Source organism: Varroa destructor, unplaced genomic scaffold (assembly GCF_002443255.2).
Source record: "Varroa destructor unplaced genomic scaffold, Vdes_3.0 BEIS01000001.1, whole genome shotgun sequence".
NCBI lineage: Eukaryota > Metazoa > Arthropoda > Arachnida > Mesostigmata > Varroidae > Varroa > Varroa destructor.
The window spans coordinates 75859214-75883278 of record NW_019211454.1 but is presented as its reverse complement, the minus strand read 5'-3'; the positions used below and the strand labels follow the sequence as shown (position 1 = coordinate 75883278).

Genomic DNA, 24065 nt, shown 5'->3' with positions numbered 1-24065 from the left:
CCGTGAAGATGCAGCCAAGAAAATTGGCCTCATAGTATATCAGGAGCAGAAAGTGTGGAAACCGCCCCACTGTTTATTTCACTTATAGCATGTTGTTAGCAAATCATCCCGAATATAGTGAGCTTCGTGGCCTTCTCGCAAATCTCAATGCTGTAAGATGTGACGCCCTCGAGAAAAAAACGCTTGCTGCTTTTGGGGTAAGTGCAAGTGAAGTTACTCAACAGGAACGTTCCGACGTGTCGACTGTTACAGCACTGTTGTGCCTTATCAGACTTAAAAAGAACTCTGTTGCTACCCTTCAGAATGTATCTCGTAATTAATGGACCTGATACAGAGGCATCACTCTACGTTCAAGTGACAGTCGGAGACTTTTAGGTCAGCGGTATACTGAACCACATATTTAAATCTTATGGCGCGGTTAGTATCTGTTGGCCCTTTCTGTAGCCGACGAAGCCGCCCATCTTGCGCAAATAATGCTTATACGTTTTGTAAGTGTTGTCGGCATATAATATACACCATAAATACGCTATAACGTTTGTGGCTTAGGCTTCGTTTGCTTGTTGAGTCAGAGTATAACGTAGATATGCAGAGGCTCTTCTTTTAATAATCGTTGGCTATTTGATAGGCAATAAGATCTTCAAGTTTTCTCGTGTAATCGCGTGTAATTGAAACACTTTACCGATCAAGCTTGGCCGATATCCGAACTATTGGCCTTCGGAAAAATAACAAAAAATACTTGGCCTTACACTTCATAGTTCGGAACAGTGAAGCACTGCCGAAAATGCAAGTGTGCAAGATCGTCTTTAATCTGATTCTCGTCATATATCGAGACCCGCCTTTAAATGTCTCTAGGTAGCTGCAGACGTTACCGTAGATCACGTTTTTGTCGGTATTTAAGAGTCGTTCGTGCTGCTTAGCGAAATCATCTCGTTGTTTTCATTGATCGCAAAGAATTGTCGTACCATTTTTCCGAGTGGCTAAATCTTCACTATTGTCGACTGGGGCATGCAGTCTTTATATGCTGTTATATGAAGAAATTGAATATATAAATTTTTCAATCAGTCCGATTTATTAGGTGGTGTACGTAATAGCATAGTGCAGTTAGTTTCCTGTTATGACTTGTTCGTAGCTGAATGTGCCAGTCGTCGTCATCAAATGTAAAGGCGAAAATGTACTGAAAACTGTAGTAGAATCGGTGTGATTCCGAAATAAACTGGAGTCCTGCCGTAGGCGGGTTAAGTGTAAGTTGACTACCAGGCTGATCTCGTCAGCGGAGAATAATGTGCCAAGTGCCATGAAGGAGCAGTCCTAGCAGCGAAATAACAGGTATAGGGATTGGCCCCTCGAAGCACAAGCTTGAGTATTTCAACGACGGCGCGGATTTCGGGAGACTTGATAATGCACAATAGCAGTTTAGCCATTTATGGGTCAATGAAATAAGTTTGAAGAAATTGTCATGTGCTGACGTTAGTGGACCAATAGGACATAGAGAGCATTCTGTATAACTGTGAAGGATTTCATGTACCCTTAGGAAGATGCCACTGCCCATTCACGCTGGACATCAACATTATCTAAAAGAGCATATTGTACGCTTCACAAGTCGCTTGAAACGTCTTGGTGGCACACGAATTCGTCCTGAGCTCTGCGGTAAGATTGATATAGTTCAGTTTTACCTTCCGTCCGTGCAACAAAAGTGTGCCTTGTCACCTTTGGCTTCACAGCGCCTATATTCGTCGATAATAGATTGTTTTGCTTCTTGTTTTATTGGACAGACGGTTAAATAGCAGCCGGAAGGATGGCACAAGTATCTTGCTCGATGATTATCATCAAGCTGCGCGGTCCTTAAAATGTGAGGACCTTCTTACTCCGTAAGGTCTGAGTCGATGTTCGGCCCCTGTTGTACGTCAGAATCGAAAGCTTAGTCGGGCTGGTCCGAACGAACAGTTGAGGTAGCCCCATAAATCGAGAAGCGCCCGGACAGAGCGTACGGAGAGACTTGAATATTTGCAGTACGGCTTTCCGTGCTCTCTTGGCAACTCGGTTCCTATAGTGGTAACTTTCTACCAGCACTGCAGCGCAGACGAGCAGACATTCTGACTATCGGGATCCCCTTGAACTGATGAAGTATTAACTATTCTGACACGAGATTCATATTTTTTGACTAGATGAATACTTCATTCTCAGAAATAGTTTCTTTCTTTTATAGGCCGCAATGCTACTTCGCGCAAGTTGGCCGTCTTCTAACGATTTGCTCGACAACCATCGGTAGTTTAGAAAAATTATATTGAAAGACTACTTAGTCTTCAAGTTTATAGGGGTAGAAAGATGATTGTTGACGAAACAGTTTATAATTGATGAAATATGTACAAGTTGGAGATCAGATGAACTAAAACGCGTAAGCTAAAAAAATATAACCAGGCATCGAGATTCGGGCTCGCGTGCATGGTCGGCGATTACCTAGCAGAGTCACTAAATATTGAAGCAAGGTAACGGATACTGAAGTACGAAATTGACCAAATCAAGTAATATGATTATTACAATCGAATAACAGAATAATGAATAAGATCAGGGTAATAAGGAGTAAAACCCTGGTATAATAAGGAGGACGCCTACAAAAGTGTTAACAGTCAGCGGCAGCGCATACCATACAGGGCGTAACATAAGTAAAATATTAGCAGAAACGAACGAATGGCAATTTCAACGTGGCAATAAGACTGTTTTGAGATCTTAACAGGAAAACATGTATAGGAAGCAAGCTTACAGCTGCAGAATAAATATTGCTTATAGATTGATTGCATGAGGGATTTGATAACAATTGTAATGAAGGAATATAAATATTCGACTACTATTCTAATTGGATAACCGTTACCGGATAACTTAGCTACGTTTAGAATTGGTAACCCTTCCGTAGAATCCATGTAACGTCAATCAAATGCGTTCATATTAGAGCAAACTGATAAATGGCTTAAAAACGTAGGGGTTAAGTGGAGCAGGAACACTGCAACGGGTTACATATTGGCGTATACTGGAGTTATAATAGTTTACGCTAGGCTAGATGTAAATCGCGATAGGTAAGTCAATAACAAAACGCTCATTCGCTTCTTTTTGTAGGTCTTACGTGGAATACATGGCGTTACAGGCTGGATCATATTTATGCACACTTTAACCTACTAGCCTATCTTGTTATTCCTTTCTTTTTTAGGTAGCAGCGATGTACACACTAAAAAGAATACTTTATTTCTCAATACAAACACCTTTAAATTTTATTTGAAAGTTTTACAAGCATATCAGTATTAAGTAAAGCAAACTCACGGCGACTATGTAGTCTGCTTTGTACTGTACCACTTGTGTTGACCCATTCAGATACTCACTTCACATTTAGCTAAACAATATACACATTCGGAAGAGATTCTACCGTCTCTTTCGGTTCCAAATATCTCTTATCTCTACGCTTATTTCTTTTCGTGACATCCAACCCAAACCTTGTATCTGTAGTGAACCTTGTGTGTGTTAATATAATGTGTATATTAATTATAGCAATATAATTTACTTAATTGTACTAATTAATTATAATACATGCTTACAACTATATATAATTGTAGTAACAGTTATCATCGTTTCTGACTCACAACTAGCCCTATTTAAATTAAATTCTTATTAAATCATTAATTTTTTAATTAAATATTTTTTTAATCAGATGTACGTTCTGTTCGAATTTTTCACAACGAATTTTAATAAGAACGCGTACTCGACAATCCCCGGTCTCACTCGTGTCCCGTAGTCCTATCCGATAAGCATACAACGATTAAGTATTTCCGGAGACCTAAAGTATGACGGCAATTTTGAGTTGATAGAAACAAAAACCAGTTTGCGAGAAAAATGCAAATTAACATATGCTGGCAGTATAAACTTAGCGAGTTCTATAAGACATATTAGAAATAATTATATACAACAGTGAATGATAATCGACCCTCTTCCATTTTGTTCTCTAAAGCAAGTAAAAAATATCTTTGTCCAAAATTCGGACAAAACTCGTTGAGAAAAGGCCAATTTAAAAAACAAACAAAAAGAAAGGCATTTTGGAAGATATACATACATATATATTAACAGTAGGGTATTCAAATTTCCGCTGCCTGTTTGACGTAACCAGCATCTGGTAACTTTCTATTCTTAGTGCCAGAAAAGAATTAGCTCTTTCTAAAACAACAGCAGCATGCTCATAATGAAAAAACTGTATGTCGTTTTCCCAATGTGAGCGAGGATCAGCTTTGATCTAAGTATTCACGTAAAACGAATTTCCACCGAAATTATAAACTTCCTTTTTTTCTGAAATTAATAATTTACGTTTGTGGTAATTTTCGTGCGGCTCCAAAGAAGATTTCCAGAACATAAGTCAAAAGATTCGCAATAAAGTGTATATTTATAGGACTAGGAAATGTATCAAAATTGTTTAAAAAGCATTTTTGATGCGCCTAGATTTTTTCTATGAAAACTAGCGATCATTTTAATGCGTCAAATGCCGTTAAGGCTCTTTGCACCTTTTGCACGTGTTGACACATTTGTGTTCTGTGTGGGATCTTTAATCCAATAACTAAATTCCGCTGGAATCCTTATTGTGCAATATATTTTAGTCAATTTACATTTACCAGTATCGCTTAACATATGATTACTATACTTGTGGATTAAAGGAAAATTTTAAAAATAATGGGTAGGCGTCTTGGATCCTGTATTGAAGATGTAATCACTGAGAATCATAGTTATATAACATAACCGTCAAAAATTATATTTCTAGAACATGTGAAAAAATTCGCTGTTTTTATTTAGACAGAGCTTTAAAAACAACTCATAACAAAGATCCTAGGGTTTTATATATATATATATATATATATATATATATATATATATATATATATATACAAAAAACAAACATCCATCTATATAGTCATGTCTTTTTAGCTTGCCTATGCATCCATGCGATTTTTGTTGTGTTGGGTGCACGTGACGCATGAACGCTTACGCACTTGCCATTTATCTGTGCTAGTCTTTGAGTCCAAAAAGGAGCCGTTCTTTCGGGTGATTGACGCCAAAAACCTACTTGAGCGCGCTTTAAATGTAGTTCCGGCACCACACACGATCAGCCTGGAAGATTATTATTATCCGTCCGCTCACCTGCGCAGGCATAGGCCGTAGTTCGACGCTACCGACCCCCTAGATCGGGAAGAGCACGATTTTTTACATTTACACATATAACCTAAACACCTGCGAGACCCCTAGCTGCATTCAAGGCAGTACGACAAAAAACGTACGTCCGATAGCACAAGATATATTTGGAGCTGCAAGAGAAATTTCTCTTCGAAACGTAATGTTAACCGTACAGATCACTTGGTAGTAAAATCAGATTCCTTGCCTATCTAACTAATACACTCCTGTTGACTCTCCAATTCGCTAGAATATTCTCTACAACCTACATTATCATCCAGCGGTGTCACTCTATTCATTGCAGGAATGAGCAACAATGAGGGAATAGGAAACCTTGGAATAAGAGTTTTCTGTTTGCCAAGTAGTACAAGAGCTGAAAGGTTTCCGTATTAACACTGCAAAAACTATCAAATGATCGCCGCAAAAGAATGCTAGTTCCTACGTTTTTCTGGACAGTTCCGTTCAATGAATGTCTTCGTTTAGAAATTATGCCACCTCACTGGAGTAACACTATTACAATGGCTATTTCGAAAAGTAAAACGCGTTTAGTGCAGTCCACGTCACGGCTTGGCGTCGCTAGGGGGAAGTGTGTAAAGCTTCTTCACTATATCTGGCACAAAGGTTAAACGAATTCCTAGAAAACGTAAGCGTAGTGCCCAAAAAGCAACACGAATTTCGGAAAGAGCATTCGATGGACACGATAGGTAAGATTCTTCTGGCGGATACTGAGCAATTAGTGGGGTTCTCGTAGCAATTCAGGTATTCGGGCGTTCTCAAGCACTAAAGCAGCCGCAGATAGCCTAGTCATCGATGAAGATAGGAAGTCCAACCTTAGGTAGACTACATACTGCCGTCACTAAGCTTGGCTTAACGATATATCTCACACAAACAAAAGCATTCAAGTTCAGTCGGAGAGCCAGTATGGCAGGCAGTTCAAGGGACTCTAGCCGTACTGGGCACGTCTCAATAGAGTTCCTCACATCATACGATAACTGTAACTTCACATCGCCGCATGATTGCATTGGTTACGGACCAAAAGAATCCGAACCGGCCGTTCCATATCACTTGTTTCACATTTCCTGAAATTCAAAGTCGCCCCAACAGCGGCAATTGGATCGAGTTAATATGCTCGAGTTTGAGCGTTATGAACCTCGAGCAGCTAAATTGACTGAAGGCACCAAGAGACCGTTTTTGCAACGCGTTTTAGGGTTGTGTTACTTAGCGCGAAATAAACATGCGTATCTCTTTGTCGACATACTATTTCTCGCTGGAAAATTTTTACGTGTGAGTGCCCCGGGCATTGTCGGTTTCATGAAAAATGCTTGGACCTAGAACAATGCCAAGTCGTGGAAATCGTCGATGATCCTCATAGCATTGAAAGAGTGAAGAGCAATACGTGCCAAAAGCTAAATCGTATAATCCGTTATGTCGTCATGTAAATTGCGACCCATGGCTTTTATAAACGAGGTATTTATTGTATTAAATCGGGTTTTCACGAACCTACCAAAAACTTCGCACATTTTGTGTATGAAATATACCATGCAGTACAATATCCGCTATATCAGGTACACGTACCGAAAAATCCAGCAAAGTGACAAAAATATATCCTAATATTGTGAGGCTAAAGTAAGAGGTAAAATATTTTCAATAAAGTGGTATGAATCGTTAAATGATTATAACTGCTATATCTATGTTTATATATCTGTAAACCCTTGAGCATTACCTGACACAGGTGAATAAAGTTCATATAATTTCAATTTTCCGATAGTTAGAGCTTGTTATACTTCATCAGTCATCCCATAGTAATTTGTTTTTGTACTTAATATTTTTTAACGCTTTAACGTGTTGCATTGAATCGAAAATGCATGTTTGTAAACATTCTTATGCTATTAGACGGGTATTTCCTCCCTCGTTTTCGCTGTTTAAAATTTATCTCAACATGATTCGGTCTGGCTATTTAGGTGAGCTTCCCTCGTCAAGCGATAAAAGAACAACACGTTTTTCTACTATAGTTTTGATATGCTGGTTTCGTCTTATTCTATAAAAAAACGCTGAAGACAAAGGCCGACGCTAAAGTTCCTGTGCACTAGAGTTAAGCCTTACACCATCTCTTTTAACAGTTACGTTAGGACAGGTAGATCTGAAAATGGCTATTATTTTTCATTTACATCGAAACCAAATCAAAACGGTAAAAAAAAATTCTGCAGTAGTTTTGTAAGGCGCACCATTTATTTGGTCTAGGTCATTCAGACCGCTATACTTAAGGACCCGAACCACAAACGACGTATCATTAACAAACAAGACAGTTCTTCCAGATGCGGGATGGCATATTGCTCGCAAATAAGGACAACAAAATAGAATTGTGCCAACATTAATTTCTGTGGCATAACAACAGGAAATGTTGCTTTTCTACAAGGATTTTCAAAGCATTTTATTACCGAGGAAGTAAGCAGTGTCGAAGCGAATCGAGGGTCATGGTCGCATCGAGAACTACCTTCGCTATGACGTTGCCATTTGCCGTGTGCTCCGCGTTGGGCAAGCCCAGAGATACGGAAGTGTGAAGAGCCCTTTTTGTCGATCAAGCTCTCCGAAACCCATATTACACATAGCAAGGTAGTCCACACGTTATCATATATCAACAAACAGTTTAGCCATAGAACAGATAAAAGCATCGGTCGGTAACCGTTACGTTACCTTCCACGTAATAAAGCGGAACGATCAGAACCTATTTTACTAATGCAATACTAGTTATATGATAGATAAATTGTGATCGCTTTTGTGAAATTTTAATGGCGACGTTTTCGATTCCGGGACCATGAATTCGCTGAGATGTAAAATGTCGTGGCGCGTTATCATTCATTTTTTATTCTACAGACTGGTCTTGATTGTTCCATATTATTTTAACAGTATTCGCTTTAATGTTCCTCTGGTAGACGCCTGCTTTGCGAACGGGTATCAACAATTCATACGCCACAGTTCTTGACTTCTAGCCTGTAAAAAGAATGTTAACTATTTTTTAATCGCCCTTTGAAACTTATTCCAAAAGGGATAAGGATTTATTCCAAATTTTATCTATGAGTTTGGAGATCAGCAATTACGAAATTTTCGGGATTGTAACAGCTCTGTCTTTACAAGAAAATCGCTAAGTGAAAGGCTAAACAACTCATTTTCCCTTCAAGGTGGGAAGTAAAACTCTTAAAATTTATGCGCCTAAAAATTCTTCGGTTTACACATTATAATTCTGCGCATCATAATTAGACAAAAACAATGTCTTAATGACATAACATTTATCTTTGGCTATTACTTCACTTAGTAATTTAGACATTCGTCAGACTAGTCGAAAACAAGCAAAAGTTAATCTAGCTTACAAAGGAGATAAAATAAATGAACATCGAGATAAAAGCAATACATTCAGAGTAATCAAGTTGCGTACCGTATCAAATCACTTGTGTTAATTATCTGCCTATCAACAAAATATAAATTTTATCATTTACACTAGCTGGTGGCTGGATAATATGCAATATAGAAAACGTACACGAAAAATATAGTCAGTGACAAGCAATATTCCGTGCGATATAGGGTGCAGACGTCTTGGTACAACAAGTAGCAGCAGCTGACTTTGGGAACATGGTAGTCAGGTATCTGGTACTAGTGTTGTGATTCCGGGTACTGAATCACAGCATATAGATTTGTTTTGCTACCATCCTTTCAGGCGGAGTTGGTCACTGCCCCACTGAATAGCATTTCGGGCAGACATCACCCATTTCAATTCATGCTCGTCCGCAAACTCCCGTTACGCTTCTGTTTCTTTCACGTCTAGTTTACGCTTTAACTCCTCGACCAATAGTGACATGTTACGAAGTAGGTAAACTAGTCTATTTCTTACTGGAGCATTGGAGACCAAAGACGCGCTTCAGGAGGTAGCTTCACTTGACCAAGGAAGCGAAATTAATTGGCAGTAACGTAGTACCATACAAGCGGTAATCCACATGATGCACAGAAAGCCACTTTCACATCGAAGAGGATCAGCCCTGTTTGGAGTGAAAGTTCTTTGGGTCGTCAGTTTTTGTGGGCAGGTCGCTGATTACTACGTAGAATGGAAATGGACTGAAGCTATCATAATGGGCAAACCATGCGATTTGCTTCTAATGATCGAGCTCTACCACATCATCATCTACAGTACCCTCTTCAAAAGGTCCAGCAGCTTTTCAAGCACTTTCTTTCCTGAGCAAGTTTGAGAAGCGCAGCGCTTTCAAAGCAACGTTGCAGACAGACCGGAAATCGATTAATACTGCACATCTGTATAGGCACAAGCTGCTAAAGGCTCGCTAGACATCTTCCAAAAAATCTTGCTGCCTCTGTATGTAGGTGGAATAGCGAGGTGGGAAATCGCAATATTATTTAGTAACTGTACCGGCGAGCTCAAGCTGGTGCGAGAGGCGATCGCTCAAAAGCCGAGATAGTAATTCATAGCGGTAGCTCCTGTTTGCATGGTCCTTTAAATTTTTAGGGCCACGTTTTCTTTTCGGTGTCAATACGGCTTTCTTTTACTCGGCTGGAAGATGGCTACTTTTCATGAAGATACTAAATAGAGTCATCTAGCAAGGCACTTGTTGGAGACGCTTGGTTTGAATAAGGTCAGGATCAGGTGTCTTGTTCCACCGAAAGCTAGCCATGCCAGTCATCGTCTCCTACACCCCAAAATACCAAGTATGTATGTCGCAAAGTTCGAGTTTTAGGAAGTTCCAGATGGTGACGTAAACTACTCGATCGTGTGGGGCAGTTTTCTCGCCCGCTTATGTAGGGCGAAGGCGGTAATTTCAACCGGATACGTTCTGAGCGCTCCTGAATGAAGTTGACTGCACAGTTGCGAACAGGCTTCATCCAACAGACGCTGCTTTAGCACCCTGAGATAGCTTTTCCGCACAGTTCCGTGTTTGTCTGAGAGCCTTCTCTAAGATTATCTGAAGGGCGCACGATGCAAGGCAACGAAACGCTGGCGTTCTAGCAGCTAGGTATCTGTGTCGAAATTCTACTGCTATAACTAAACTACGACGTAAGGAATTGACGTTTCGGAAACACTGTGGCAGCTAACATTGTTAATGGGAACCCACACCATGTGCCTGAACCTCTTTTAGAATCGGGCGTTCGTAATTTCAAACATTAACCGAATCCCTCTAGACGTGCGCCACTAAAACCTGCCTCCTTTTTGCATTGGGTTTTATGCGCCCAGGAACTCAACCCAACTGGCTGAAAGGCAAAAGGGAATCCCAATAACTTACTTGCTTCTAAAATTCTTAAATGTTGGCGTCTCTTTATAATTTTTTCTTCCACTAACCTGCCTATTGATCTCAAAAAGACCTTGACCCTAATCTAGATACATCCATATAATGGGAAAAGCATATACCCTAATCTATATGGTTTGTTCATGATTTAGTTTGTGCACTATCAACTATTGATATCTCCTCATTCTGCACTCTGACGAGGCTCCCGGCATGTCAAAACAGTTTTGTTAGTACCAATCTAAGTATAGATGCGGTATAATCTTTTGCTTGCTAAAGCATATATGGCATAATTAATAGAAATTTCCAAGCTGCGTTATGTTCCATACACGATCGACAGAGTTAACTAGAAAAAAAGATTCGCCCCCTGATTGTGCAGATGTCGCGCGATCAACTTTGATTCTCCCGAACGAAAAAGCTTATGTTCAAACGTGGGTGTGTGTTGTGTATATATAATGATGTACTTCTACGGGATCATATGCAAAGCAAAAGGAGACAACGAATTATTCGCGCGTGCTTATCCGGTCTTAAAGACCGATGCCGTAGCAGGAAACTCCTATTGCAACGCCTTTTGTCTATTTGATTTCCTTTGTAGTACGTTCACACTTCGTTTTCAGCTTAGCATTTTTTCCAACATAGTTTTCACATAGAAACTGAACGAACGAAAATCGATCACTCACTACATGTGCGAATTCACACTCTTTGGCCTACAGGAACCTGACCACTACCAAGCTAAGTAGGCATTCAATAATCATTTATAGTAGACAATACCAGCCCCTTACTAACTCGTTCACAAGGACGCTTTCTTGCTTAGAAAATAAGTTTTTACATACTCCTTGGTATTTGTGGCTGGTACTCGGTCATTTTTATATAATACCAGCTCAAAAGATCAGCATTAATATCACTGCAGCCTAATTGCTTCTGGAGAACCACTATTTAAGCATATATATCCAGCAGCGTTAGAATAGAGTAGCAGCGAGCTTGCCTCATTTTTCCCCCGAAACACAAAGACAACGTCAATTGATTCGCGTTGTTTCAAGAAGTTCACGTATAGATTTTATTAACATTTGATTTCCTTATATATCCTTTTCGGTCGTCTATTGGCAGATTCGTCTTTCCGGCAACGGTCATGATATTTATAAAATCCGCAACTGCTCGTAGACTTGTTCCTTACCTTATTTCGTTTGTGACTTTTTCAATAAATGTTTTTCGTTTTTTTTTTTCATTCAAAGTTTTCGTTTTCTCTCTGACTCTGCCATTTTATTCTTTACTTGTTCAATATGTTGATAATTCTTAGAATGGCCCATTTCAGTGATGTTTTACCTCTGTCATTCTCTCCTGCCCTTTTACATAATCTATTTAGTGAAGCCCGTCGCTTATGGTTACTTTTAGCAAAAATATTTACAAAATCACATTACACAGTGCTCTCATGTAACAGTATGCGCCATTAATTTATTACATGTATAGTGGGCGAGGGTAGAGAATACCGACGTAAATTTGCCATAGGTTCGCTTGGTCGATCGGCCATTTGCGATTAAATATGTCTATCCAGTCTTTCGGTGAGTGGTAAAGCTCAGTCTAGCGCCGAGCGATAGGGTTATGATCGTTATTCGGGTGCTACTTGCATGACACAGTTTCTTCAACGCTTAGCAAATCAACCCTCAAAACATGCAGTATCGATTCCAATGTAATTGCTGAACTTATCCAATGTTAAATAACAGAAAAAGGGGCAGGCAACTACTGCAGATATCACCTAGCATATAGATCCTACTATCGAACTATACTCAATATCGTGCAATTCATTGGAGTTTTCGACAAACAAACAAAACAGCATAATAACGTCTATAATATTAACAGCTTATCATCGTTTCTTTGTTTTGCCTTGAATTAATTGCCAGGCTATTGTTTATGCGTGTGTCTGGCTGTCTGCGTGTGTGTGTGTGTGTTGGTGTGGGTGTGTGTGTGTGTGTGGGGGTTGGATGTGAGTGTATGTGTGTGTATATATACACGACTACTTGATCTCATTATAAATAGAAATTGACTAAAACACGGGTATGATTATTCAGGCGTCGACGGCTAAGATAACAATAACAGTAGTGGCAGCAGAGGAATAACACCGGCGACGGGTTGTTGCTAAAAACCAAAACGTACATTCTTATATCCACGTGGAACGCAAAGTAAGATAGTTTCTGTAGGTGTTGAGTCCTCGGTTGTGACATACGGGTGGCAAAGCTGTTCTTCAGATACCTTAAAAGTAAATTGTTCTTGGGGACCTTTATTGCAAAAAAACAACGTTATAATATGGCTGTTACCCTTAACTGGTGACGCTCTGGTGCGGCCACACTATAGCAAGAAGCTCTGCATTAAACAAATATGGCTCCCGCCTTAATGCGACTGTCGATAACGTATCAGCGTAAAACATGAAACAAGAACCGCCGACATTGTTTGTAACATGAAAGTACAAAGAAAATATTTGAGGTTTTTAAGCCGTCGTAAGAGTTCATATGGACATTCCGTTCCGAGAGCAGGGTCTAAAATAATCCAGTGATCTCAGTTCTCTAAAAATCTTCGTGCAACACTAGATACTCTTGCGGCTTATCGTTCTATACCAATACACCAGTCTACCGCTACGTTTCAGACGGCTTATGCACGCTACCAGAAGCAACATCAAGTTATCCGAATAACTTTATCTTCTGAAGAAAGCAACTACTGTAAACAATGGATGCAGTGCAATCACTAGCATTTATCGCATTTCCAAGTGGGTGTCCGGGCGTGCGACGGGCTAAATATATCACTGAATGTTTCCAATTATGCACTCTGTGAATATTGAGAGTTCTGCCTCACCATCTTTGTTAAATATTGAGCGATATAAAAAACATTCGATGGAGCTGCATAGACTATTTCAATGCGTCCCGCTGATATGGGCTTCTGGAGAGTTTTTCACCCTCAGTTTCTAACTATATTATAATTATAGCTCGGTTCGAAGGGGGAGACTCAGTATTCATCATTATATGTCGACTATATTCGTTCGGAATCTACTATATTGTTTTGTCATCGTGAGTTAAGAGGTGAGAGTTCGGTGAGCGCGCTAATGGTATTCCACACAAATTTGTCTGTCAATTCTATCTACTGCTGATAATGCTCTTTGTAGCGGTTCAGCAGACATTGTCTGTAGATAAAGGGGATGGATGTGTAATATTGGTATCAAGGATTGAATTTTATTTCCGTTTCATAAAGGTTGAGATGAAAATGAAACTATACTAGTTAATTGGGACGAATTCGTATAAGGGAGCTCCGTCAACAAACTCGTTGACCGTGACTTGATGTAGTGACGCCTCAACGTCTCTCATTGAAGACGTATTATAAGGACGGTTAACGCATGCTGTTAAGGCTGTTTATCTTGACATTTGACTTAGGACTGCAACACTTCTAAAACATGATTCTACTCAAGATCTTATTTAGATTGCAATGCAAGAGGAAAACGATGTAGCAAGGGCGCGTGAAAGTAAATCCACAAACGGTAAAGATGCAACTTCTATGGAAATGATCAAACCACCTAGAGAAACTATACATTACTATGACTTCCTATCTTACTGATCATTTCATCATTCCGTGGAGCGCCGGGTAGTGCGCCATGTAAACGCTGATGCATCAAATCCATTGACGCTTCGATGTCCGGTAGAGCAGTTTATTTCTTCCTGTTAGCCTGACTTACCATATTGTTAGTTGCTTTCTCTTGGAGTGTATAAAGATTGATAATCTTCTCTATTTTTCATCATCATCATCATTTTCGTTTGCGTACTATGTATATATATATATCCCGTGTTATCGTTAAGGCACTTGAGTGAAAAGAAGCATCTGATGGCCCAATGATCCGCTGTGGCAGATTTGTGTGGTAATACTTCTGTTTGTGTAATTATATTGCTTGTAACAATAGACACGTTTGGATCACGTTCTTCTGCTACTGTATCTACTCATGTCAGCTTTCACACAATGGCGTAGATGTCGTAGTATTTCATAATTAATGGTTATTTAAGCATAAAAATGTCTTCTGGATAATTTTTGGATAGAAGATCTGGGCTCCTCGGTAGCTACTCGGTAACTAACGTTGTCAGTTGTCGTGCCATTATCTTATTATTCTATTAATATTGTTCGTATTAGTGTTACATCAATGTGAAAGTTTCCTTAAGTGAAGCAATATATCGTGCCTCCGTTGAACCTGTTTCCATGCGTTGCGACATTTCTGTTAGAAGCTTTTTCTATCGTTCGTAAACATCAAGCATACAGAAGATATTAGGCATTCCTACGCATGAGTCCTTATTATTGTTGAACTCCTCGTTCGCCGTATACTTCCTCAAAGTTCGGTCTTCTCTCGGCGGCGTGACGTTCCCCAAGAGGAGCAATTTGAGTCACTTTCCGATCTGTCATGGGGTTAAATGTACGCAAAAATAGACCAGATAATAGGGACAGCATAAAAAATGGTATTAGTAGTTATAGAGGCAAGGTTCATGGCTGATTTGTGTAACGTCCTCGCAAGCAACAATGTTGTAATAACCAAAGTGATAACGGTGAGCCACTTGAAAAAATACATGCATCCAAAAGGCGGACATACCAAATCTTGTATTGAACCATATATGTCTTGAGACCCAACATTGAACCAATGACTTAACGAGTTATATATATCGCGTAATAACAGCCAACTAGATGATGTAGGTGCGGGCTTTAAAGAACAACAAGCTGCAAGCTAAACATGGCAAAATATAGATGCTTCGTATTTTACTAGCGATAACAACCATAATAGTTTTCTTGTAATTCCCTTTAATTATATACATTAATACATTTTATTTCTCAAAGGCTCAAATGAGGAATTTGTTAGTATTCAAGCTGGTTTATCTTAATCGCTGCGTCAAAGTCGGTGAGATTATTGAAAACTACAACCATATTTTAGTACTAGCTTTAGTCTGCTTGATCTAGAATTTTTTGACGCTGATAATTCCGGCTGTATGGGACCATCTAAAATTGCCCGTGTGAGATCTTCAATTATATAATACCGATGAAATTATCCGCTACTATGGTAGGTATTGTATTGGGGCTCAATAAAGGATGGTAAAGAACATTAGCAACGAGAAAAAATTAAAACGATAACTTTATTTTAACCGTGTCAAACATCAGGTTAAAAAAGCAAGCTGTCAGCTAAAAAGTTTGTCAACATATACGAGTACCGATGTGCCAATGACAAAGCAGTTGCGGCCCCATACATCCGTAGTATTCTAATTATGCAACTCACATGTTTCACTAAAATTCCATCAGTTTTTTATTATGTCCTTTTATCGTGCTAGACATGAAATTAAAGCAAAATGAAACAGGAATAGAAAACAAAGGCAATGTTTATATATAACAGTTTTTCATATTTGTTTATATATAAAGTATCTAAAAAGGCGCTTGGTACTGGAGCGAGCTCTTACATTTTTGGACTTACTTGTCGTCCTCCTCATCGAGCCAACCATCATCATGACCGTGTCGGCTGGAGGCACCGACCTGCGAGCCTGCATAGCCTCCACGCACGCTTGGTTCATAGCGAGGGCTACGAGGCCGATTTAAGGTTGAGGCACCATCTGGAGCAAAGTTGCGTTTACTCATTAAGCCACGACCAGGGAGGCCTCGGTTGGTGGAATAGACAGTACCCGCAATGCTTTGTTCATCGTAGTCCATACTGAAATATTTTGTTTTCCGTTAGAAAAATATATATACATATATAGAAAAGGAAAGTAAGACTTCCAGCATAAAATTTTATTGCCGAATCGTCTGGCAGACGAGCTGTACGGGAAAAACTAGTCAAATTTGCTTAAAAACTAGGCCTGCATTCAGTTTTAAAAAAGTGCTGTAGATTCGCACTGCAGTGTTGCAACAGAAAATTGCTCCGTTTAAAAAAGTAAATCGCTCTTTACTATGAAACGCTAATTTTCTCGCAAAAACAACAAAATTGTGAGTGGAAAGCTGCCTTATTAAAATATAAAAGCATATTTTATTCAAATCTAAATGCAATCTCTCCTTGAATTTTTATCATTTGTATGATAAATGATCAACTCTTCGAATGAAATCAAATAGAATAAAAATTTTTCAAACGGGTTTTAAAATCTCATTAATACTTATCGATCAAAGGCTGAACGCATAAGCGTCTACTGAAGCGACCCAGAATAATTATCATTTTTGAGATAAATGACATTTTAGGTTTGATGCAGCTTGGGTTATCGAACACATGTTGTCTACTGGAATTTTTCACCATTTCTAGGATTTATGCTAGAAAACCAGACACGGAAAATCTGAAAAATTATGAAGGAAGATGTCTGTAACACAACTGAAAAATAGTGGTGTTCTAAAAACCATGACAAAAGTAACGACCAATTTAACCATAGCAGTTTAACTTCTTGTCGAAGGAGGCCTGTGGTCATACAGATCTTCTGAGTTTAAAGCGGACGTTCGCCTTTATATTTGTAGAAGGCTATTGCTTCGCAATGCAGCATTGTCATGAAGTTTGTAAATGAAGATCCTGCAAATCTGGATGTACATATAATTGTTCGGATGGCCGATCTTTTATGTTTACTAAATTACAAGACCTGCAATTTCTGCCTTACTTTTTTTCAAGCTCACGCATTATGTGTAAGGTAAGCTCTAATTCAGAATTAACATAACAGCCTCTACAGTCAAATCGCGCAACAGTCTTGAGGCGCAACAGCCTCAAATTTGAGGAAGTGCACACCCTGTTTGCAAAAATTAAATCGTGTAAACTCTTAGGCCTTTAGGCTTGTTGAAACAGACAACATAGTTGAAAGTGGGGTCTTTTTGCAGGAGATTCATAACGCGCGTTAGAGTATATACCTACTGGAGGCAGTAAGACGCCTTCAAATATTATCGCAGGAGGTCAAGGAAAAAGGGGTCCGATTTTGTTTCTGCTTCGAGCATCTACTATACCCAATGCGTTTTTGAGGTACTCAAGGCTCTCTTAAAGTACAATGCCCACAATAGGGCAATGGGCTAACGAGAAGCGAACCTCGATGTTAGAATGAACTGGCTTGACCAGAGTAATCTCCTTTGCAATTTTCTACTAGTAGACAAAACAAACTAAATGGCATTTAGTGACGCACACCTACATCTCCGTATAGGAAATACCTAACATAGGTGAGGGGCATTAAAACGGTGCTTTTTTTAAGATCGAAAGATTTACGCAAGCAGCACAAAGCTGATTTTTTAACAAACTGCACTTCCCTACAAACGTTTTCTTTCACTGAAGAAAGGAAAACACAGGGGAGAATTTAATATAATACGAAGGATAACATTTGCTTGATAGCTAGGAGGTTAAATAAAAAAGGTTTGGAAAAACGTTCTCCATAATTCAACTACAAAATCAGCGCCCTATTTGACGCTGGCTACTGATGAATCTAGCATTACGCATTTCGTTTCGTGTCAGCTGCGAATTGTCTGCATAAAAACTGTGTACGAAAGTAACATAATTATCTAATACTTTTGCATATATACTTTATAAGAAAGCGTACTACAAAAACTGCGGCACAAAGTTGCAATTTTTCGTAGCCGCACTTATTACCCTGGAACATGCCTATGTTTCTTTTGAAATGTATATATATATATTGAATGTATATTACAAATATTGCTTCGCTCACTATCAATAATATATGGACAAAGACAAGCAGGGCTCACTTCTACGTGAATTTAAGCTTCTATGACAGAACGAAGTCCTATGATTCTATTGGAGACAAAATTATTATTCCTTCGTCCTTCAAGATATATGCCATTAAGCCTACTGTAAGGAATACGCATTTGTTATGTTACATCTAAGTTCTTATATGTATGCCCTCACATTTGTTAAGGTAGATTTATATGTGTTAGCGCAATACGGGAGTGAACCAAAACTACTGAACGATGTCAATATCAGGAAAAAGTTGTTGTGTAAAACATCGTGTAAGAATATATTCGTTATAAAAATAACTGTTTCGTATTCAACAAATGTTTTATAAAGGAACCCCGGAAGAATCACATGTTTCTTTATTAGCAAGCATCAAGAAAGGCTAAGTTGTGTTGAAAATACTTGAGGACAAGGGAAATAAGTTGAAACATTTTTCCCTTGTCAAGTACGCTTTATTGAAACCGGTTTTCCTGGTTAATCAAAGTAGCAATTTTAAGACAGCGACGTATTTTACAGTAGAACAATGAGTAAAAGTGAACCGTTTTAGAGTAGCATCACAGCTACTCATTTTAACTTTTCTAATCCGTACGATTGGAACAACTTGTCATGGATCTGTGGAACGGCGTTATACGCAAATCTACATCTAGAAATATGTAATGATACCGTCAAAAGAATTGAATGTTTAATTGCAAGCTTAGCTCTTCCTACTGCGTACGCTCGCAAACGTGTTACAATGTTGTTATCTACGTCGTTTCAACATACGTTTTAAGGTAAGACGATGGTGACATAATAAAAAACGAAAGCAATACTCGCATACACCTGTTGTACTAGCCAAAATTTAGGAACATCGGAAATAAGCCTTCCGTCACATTTTCAGATTATAGACGTAGCGTAATCAGAGATACAGGGGTGGCGTTTTGTCCATTAGGGTAACACACGACAGTAATTACAATGCTTTTTTTCACTAGTCTGTTGTAATCCAACAAACTTTTACACAAAATGTGTCGCAGTAAGATGCGATTTAAAATACAAAATGTTGTGTACGTGTCGCTTTAGTCTACCAATGGGAAATTAGAAAAAGATATTTATTTTGAACGATTGTTACCGAGCATATGCAGGTGCGGACGAAAGCACATCTACAGTTAACAAAATGAGGCAAAGCAAAAAGGAGGTTAACAGTTTAGAAAAATAAGCACTACGTCTATTTGATACTGCTCACCTGTAAGCCTAACGTTTTTCAACCTGTAAACATATTCTTATAACTGTACAGAAGATCAGCTTACGGGGCGTCGTCGTGCGGATGTTGACCCTGCGATCCATGGAAGTGCATATGCGATGGGGGTCGAGATGAAGCAATTGAATGTGCGGCTAGTCGTGAGCCTGACCGATATCCTGGGTTGACCATCATTTTCGGTGCGGTGCTCATGGCACCCATTGACCCAACTGCGCCTATCATTGGGTTTTTGATCGAGTACAAGCGCTGTTGTTCCCATGACTTTTGGCGTTTGCGCAATTTCCTTTAATATGCGCAGTTAACAACGAGGAGATTTATTATTAACGAACACGTAAGTAGGGTGGTCCACCATAGTAAAACATTTTCTTCGAAGCATTTTAACCGTTAGTTAACAACAACGTAAAGGCACCATTAATAATTTTCCACTACGGCGGCTACTTCTCTTGTTATACTTTTCCACGGATAATCATTACAAGAGAAAGCAAAGGAATCAGCACAATATAAAGGAATCAAGAGTTATCGTACGGTTGAGCCAAACGTAGGGAACTGGGAATATAATTTTTTGCTTTTGACCCACGACGTAGTTAGTTTCAATAGGTGTCGAAGCAACGGCTACGACATGTTAATACGGTGTTCCTTAAATAAATTGTCGTAAACATTAAGTTCTGTTGCAGTAAAGTAAATAAAATCAATCTTTCAATCTATACCTTTACGTAGCTAAATGTTATACTGATGTAGTAGCTACAACCTAGGTCAGCATAATTTGGCGTCATAGTATCTAGGTTTGTTGGAATCGTAAAATGAACTTATATTTTGCAAGTTATGTTAATACTAACTTTCGTTGGCAAGAAGAACACAGAAGGACGATGCCTAAAACGGCACCGAGGAAAATGACGGAAGACAATGCAATAATAGCGATCTCAGTTGTTCCCATCTGAGAGATCTTCTCTTGGACAGACACACCCTGGATTCGACGAATACGGAACGAATCCAAATACCGCACTATTACTGCTGAATTTTCGTTGAACGCACTGTTGCAGGCGACGATAATTGTGAAAGGTGAAACATTTTTAATTGTTTGTATAATTATTTCCTTTATTTTCAAACCAATAGAAAACAATACTTTTAATACCAAGCATTCACCGGATCTTCACAATGATGCTGTTCTATCACTTCTTACGTACAATTAAGTATGAGATCACTGAACGGCGCTATCAATATTCCTATAAGTGAACTGAAATTTTTTTTACCGTGAACAGTGGTTTTAGCTTTGAAACAAAGGGAAAATGATTTTGTACCATCTCTTAAGTATATATCATGTATATTCTAAACCGTGAGGTATCTATTCGTTCCTCTAAAACGAAAAAAAAAGTGTCGAGGAAGTACTATCATTAATCGATGACCATTATTTTTTAGTCGCTATATATTTATTCTTATCCTATGTCATAAACCATTTGTTTTAAGGTACAAAAAACATTCTGAGTGATATAGGTGGTTTCAGAGAACGAGCATACATCACAAACAGTGGATACTTCCAAAAATGAAACGGTAATAAGTAATTTTAAATCTTCTTCTTCAGATATAATGAAGTTTCTACAATTAAAACATACCACCTAATTATAGTCGTTCGTCTTTTCTCCATACTTAATTGTTGTAACGAGGTGGATTCGCCTCCTAAATTTCTTTATACATGGGACAAAACCAAACTGAAAAATCTGCTTTGGTATTTTGCTCTTTACCGCCCCACTGTGTTAATACAATTGTATTCAGGGTCAAAGGCACTCTCGCAACTGCTTAGCTTTTTCTCACGTAAAAAACATTTTGCTAAACAGCGAGTGCAGATAAGGAATTTCTGCTCCCTTTCTCTATCACAACCTAACACTTGTAGACTATGTGTCGACGTTTAAGTAAATCATAAAATATGAAAGCTTACTTGAGAAGGGTCTCCGTATCGACAATTTCGTTTGTGCTTTTGTCAATAGCATATAGGAAGAGATCGGATCTGCAACACAAGGCGAGCTAACGTTAGCAACTGTCCTATGAAACACATTAGCCATATTTACTATGGTACGCAAAAGTATATTCAAAAAATCCACGTGCAACGTAAGATGAATCATATTAAACTTAAATTCACTATGCCGAAGTAGAGCACTCTTCAATTTCATACTATTAACCCTTCACATGCTGTGTCCAGGTTCAGCCTTTTTATATTACCCCGTTGACATGGCGGTTTTCTATCTCGATCTATTTTAATCTAAAGGTCCAAGTAAGAGCGTTGACAGCTTATACTATGACTGCCTTGATGCTCCTATCATGTGTGATCTAAAAGAGATAAAAGATCTAAAAAAAAAAAAGCTAATATATATTGTGCAAAGTAAACAACTTAAAACTATAAAATAACTCATTTTACTAATAGAGACACTCACGAGTCTGGGTGTTCTGCATCATCTTCATGATGTGGCTCAAGCTTAGCCATTTTGACGTCAAAGTTATGAGTAACGTTAGAGAGATAACCAAGGATACGGTCAAGGTGTTCTTCAACTAGAACTGGCGGAGTGTCTGCCACAAATAGCACAAGCTTCGTTTCAGGAAGGACATGCACTAACAAAGATATAAGGGCGGAGTTACCGCCCTCTGCACCTCCGCGATCTGTCGCACGTACGTCGAATGTGTAGAGCTTCGGTTAAAACAAAAACAAAACAGAGGTGAATGTCATGCATGCCTATTTTAGGTAATACTAATGAAATGCACATCCGCAAGATAGTTTACGGATTTGTCGGCGGACGAATGCATCAGCGAATTTCCGATAATTTATTAAAAATTATTACAATTAAAAATACATAGAACTAAGAACCTTGCTACAACATTTTACAAGGTGGAGCAAAAATATGAAGGAACTAGGTAATACCTAAAGTGACAGCCAGAATATACCAGCGCAAGAAAATGTGTAGCTCGACATTAAAACAGATGCTACTTTATATGATAATAAATTACATATTTCTTTTCCAAATTATAGTCTTACATTATCTTTTAAGGTATTTTTCCTAATGTTTAATATACATGCAAATGCACTATAAAAATATAAATTGCCAATGGAAACGTCCTGCTGTATAATAATCTGCTCAGGTGAACAATAAAGGCTCTAATAAAGGCGAATTTTATTTAAAAAAAAAGCAGCACTTTGATGCGCCAACGCGGCTGATCTACGGCAGGAAGAGTCAGGAGAGCTTTAGGATAAATCACAAATGCCCAGAAAAGTTTAATTAAGGCTTTTATATAATATATATATATATATATATATATATATATAAACCTGATATAGAAACCAGCGGCTACGTTAGAGACGGGTATACTTGAAGTTTGTTCAGTCTTCTTCTTGGATAAAATGCATGTCCATTGGATTTTTTTAATGTCAAGCGTATTTGAATCTGAACAGCACTACATGTAAACATTGCACCACTCGTACCTATTGCTAAATAAACCGTTGCCAATTTACTAGGAAGTTGTTTTAAAAATAACTTAAACGCAGTTGTGAATACAAACTGGAAAGACTATCGAAACTACAAATTGATTAGATAGATATATGGCGTCGGGAAGTGAAAATGTGTTAGTACTATAACGATACTTTTTCCGACTTTTTCTTTTCGTTTTACAAACGCCCGGTAACCCTGCAAAATAAGAACCAACAACAATGGGGTCTTCTTTATAAGTACCTAAAAATAAAATTGATTTTTTTTTGGGTTACTACTAAATTCTCCTCTCATGAAGGGAACAGATGAATTTATAAACTACCTTTCCGCCGTCGAGGGAGAAAGTAACAACCGATCGTATTATCCCAGACAGAGGATCAACCTGGAACTTGCTTGACGCATCCTCCGAACGTGGTACAATCTCGTACCGAATGGCTCCATTGCTTCCTGTGTCAGCGTCACGAGCTCGCACCCGAGCTACCTGATAGCCAAATGAAGCTTCAAGCGGAACAGCTGCTACGATCGGCTTTCCACCGTGTTCAAAAACTGGAGAATTGTCGTTTTCATCTCCCACCTTAATAGACACTACAGTTTCATCGAAAGCGATGTGCTGCATTACGTCGAAATCACCGCCGTTACCAGGTTCGTCTTTCCGATCTGTTACAACTGAGCCACGACCGTGGGAGCCCAGAGATAGAGACCTTCTGCCCCGAGATTCCTTGGTCTTACCGCTTGTTTCCTGCCTGCCTCCTACCCGCTTACCTCCACCGTTGCTTACTTTGACCTTCACGAGATAACGAGCTTTCGCTTCGCGATCCAAGCTCGAGGTGACTGAAAGCCGTCCAGTGTCCGACTCAATTGAAAACAGTCCATTATAATCACCGTTCGTTCCGACAATTCGGTATTCAACTGGCCGATGCGCTATTTCGTCGGTAGCATTAAGGTCGAGGATAACCTAATATGAGAATTCGTGTATATTACAAGCATTAACAGAGAATAAATATATATGTCATGTTACAGCTGGAGCGGTATTTTCTGATTAAATTGGTGGTAAATAAATTTCATTAATAATCCATCGTGGTAATAAAAATAATTAATTAACTCCACTTCACGAAAAACTCGAATTGTGGGCATATCTGTCTAAAGGAATTCTTATTTATTGAGGTAACTTTTAAAAA

The 24065-nt window shown here is 38.7% G+C and overlaps 1 protein-coding gene across 7 annotated transcripts in view; it reads right to left on the bottom strand.

Annotated features, from left to right (window-relative positions):
• Positions 1-4933: 4933 nt before the first annotated feature.
• The window catches only part of LOC111243433 (protocadherin Fat 3-like), a 162584-nt gene continuing 143452 nt past the window's right edge, over positions 4934-24065 (bottom strand). For 5 of the 7 annotated variants that reach the window (XM_086978386.1, XM_086978387.1, XM_086978389.1 and 2 more), the window contains 7 exons: positions 23210-23842; positions 21844-22094; positions 21351-21419; positions 20254-20448; positions 19467-19700; positions 15961-16194; positions 11506-14902 (listed from right to left, as the gene is read on the bottom strand). In XM_086978386.1, coding sequence (XP_086834512.1) covers positions 14836-14902; positions 15961-16194; positions 19467-19700; positions 20254-20448; positions 21351-21419; positions 21844-22094; positions 23210-23842 — 1683 coding nt within the window. In that variant the 3' untranslated portion in view covers positions 11506-14835. Of the gene's footprint in view, positions 8191-11505; positions 14903-15946; positions 16195-19466; positions 19701-20253; positions 20449-21350; positions 21420-21843; positions 22095-23209; positions 23843-24065 lie in introns of those variants that run through there. The other 2 variants (XM_086978391.1, XM_086978390.1) reach the window with 2 other exon arrangements.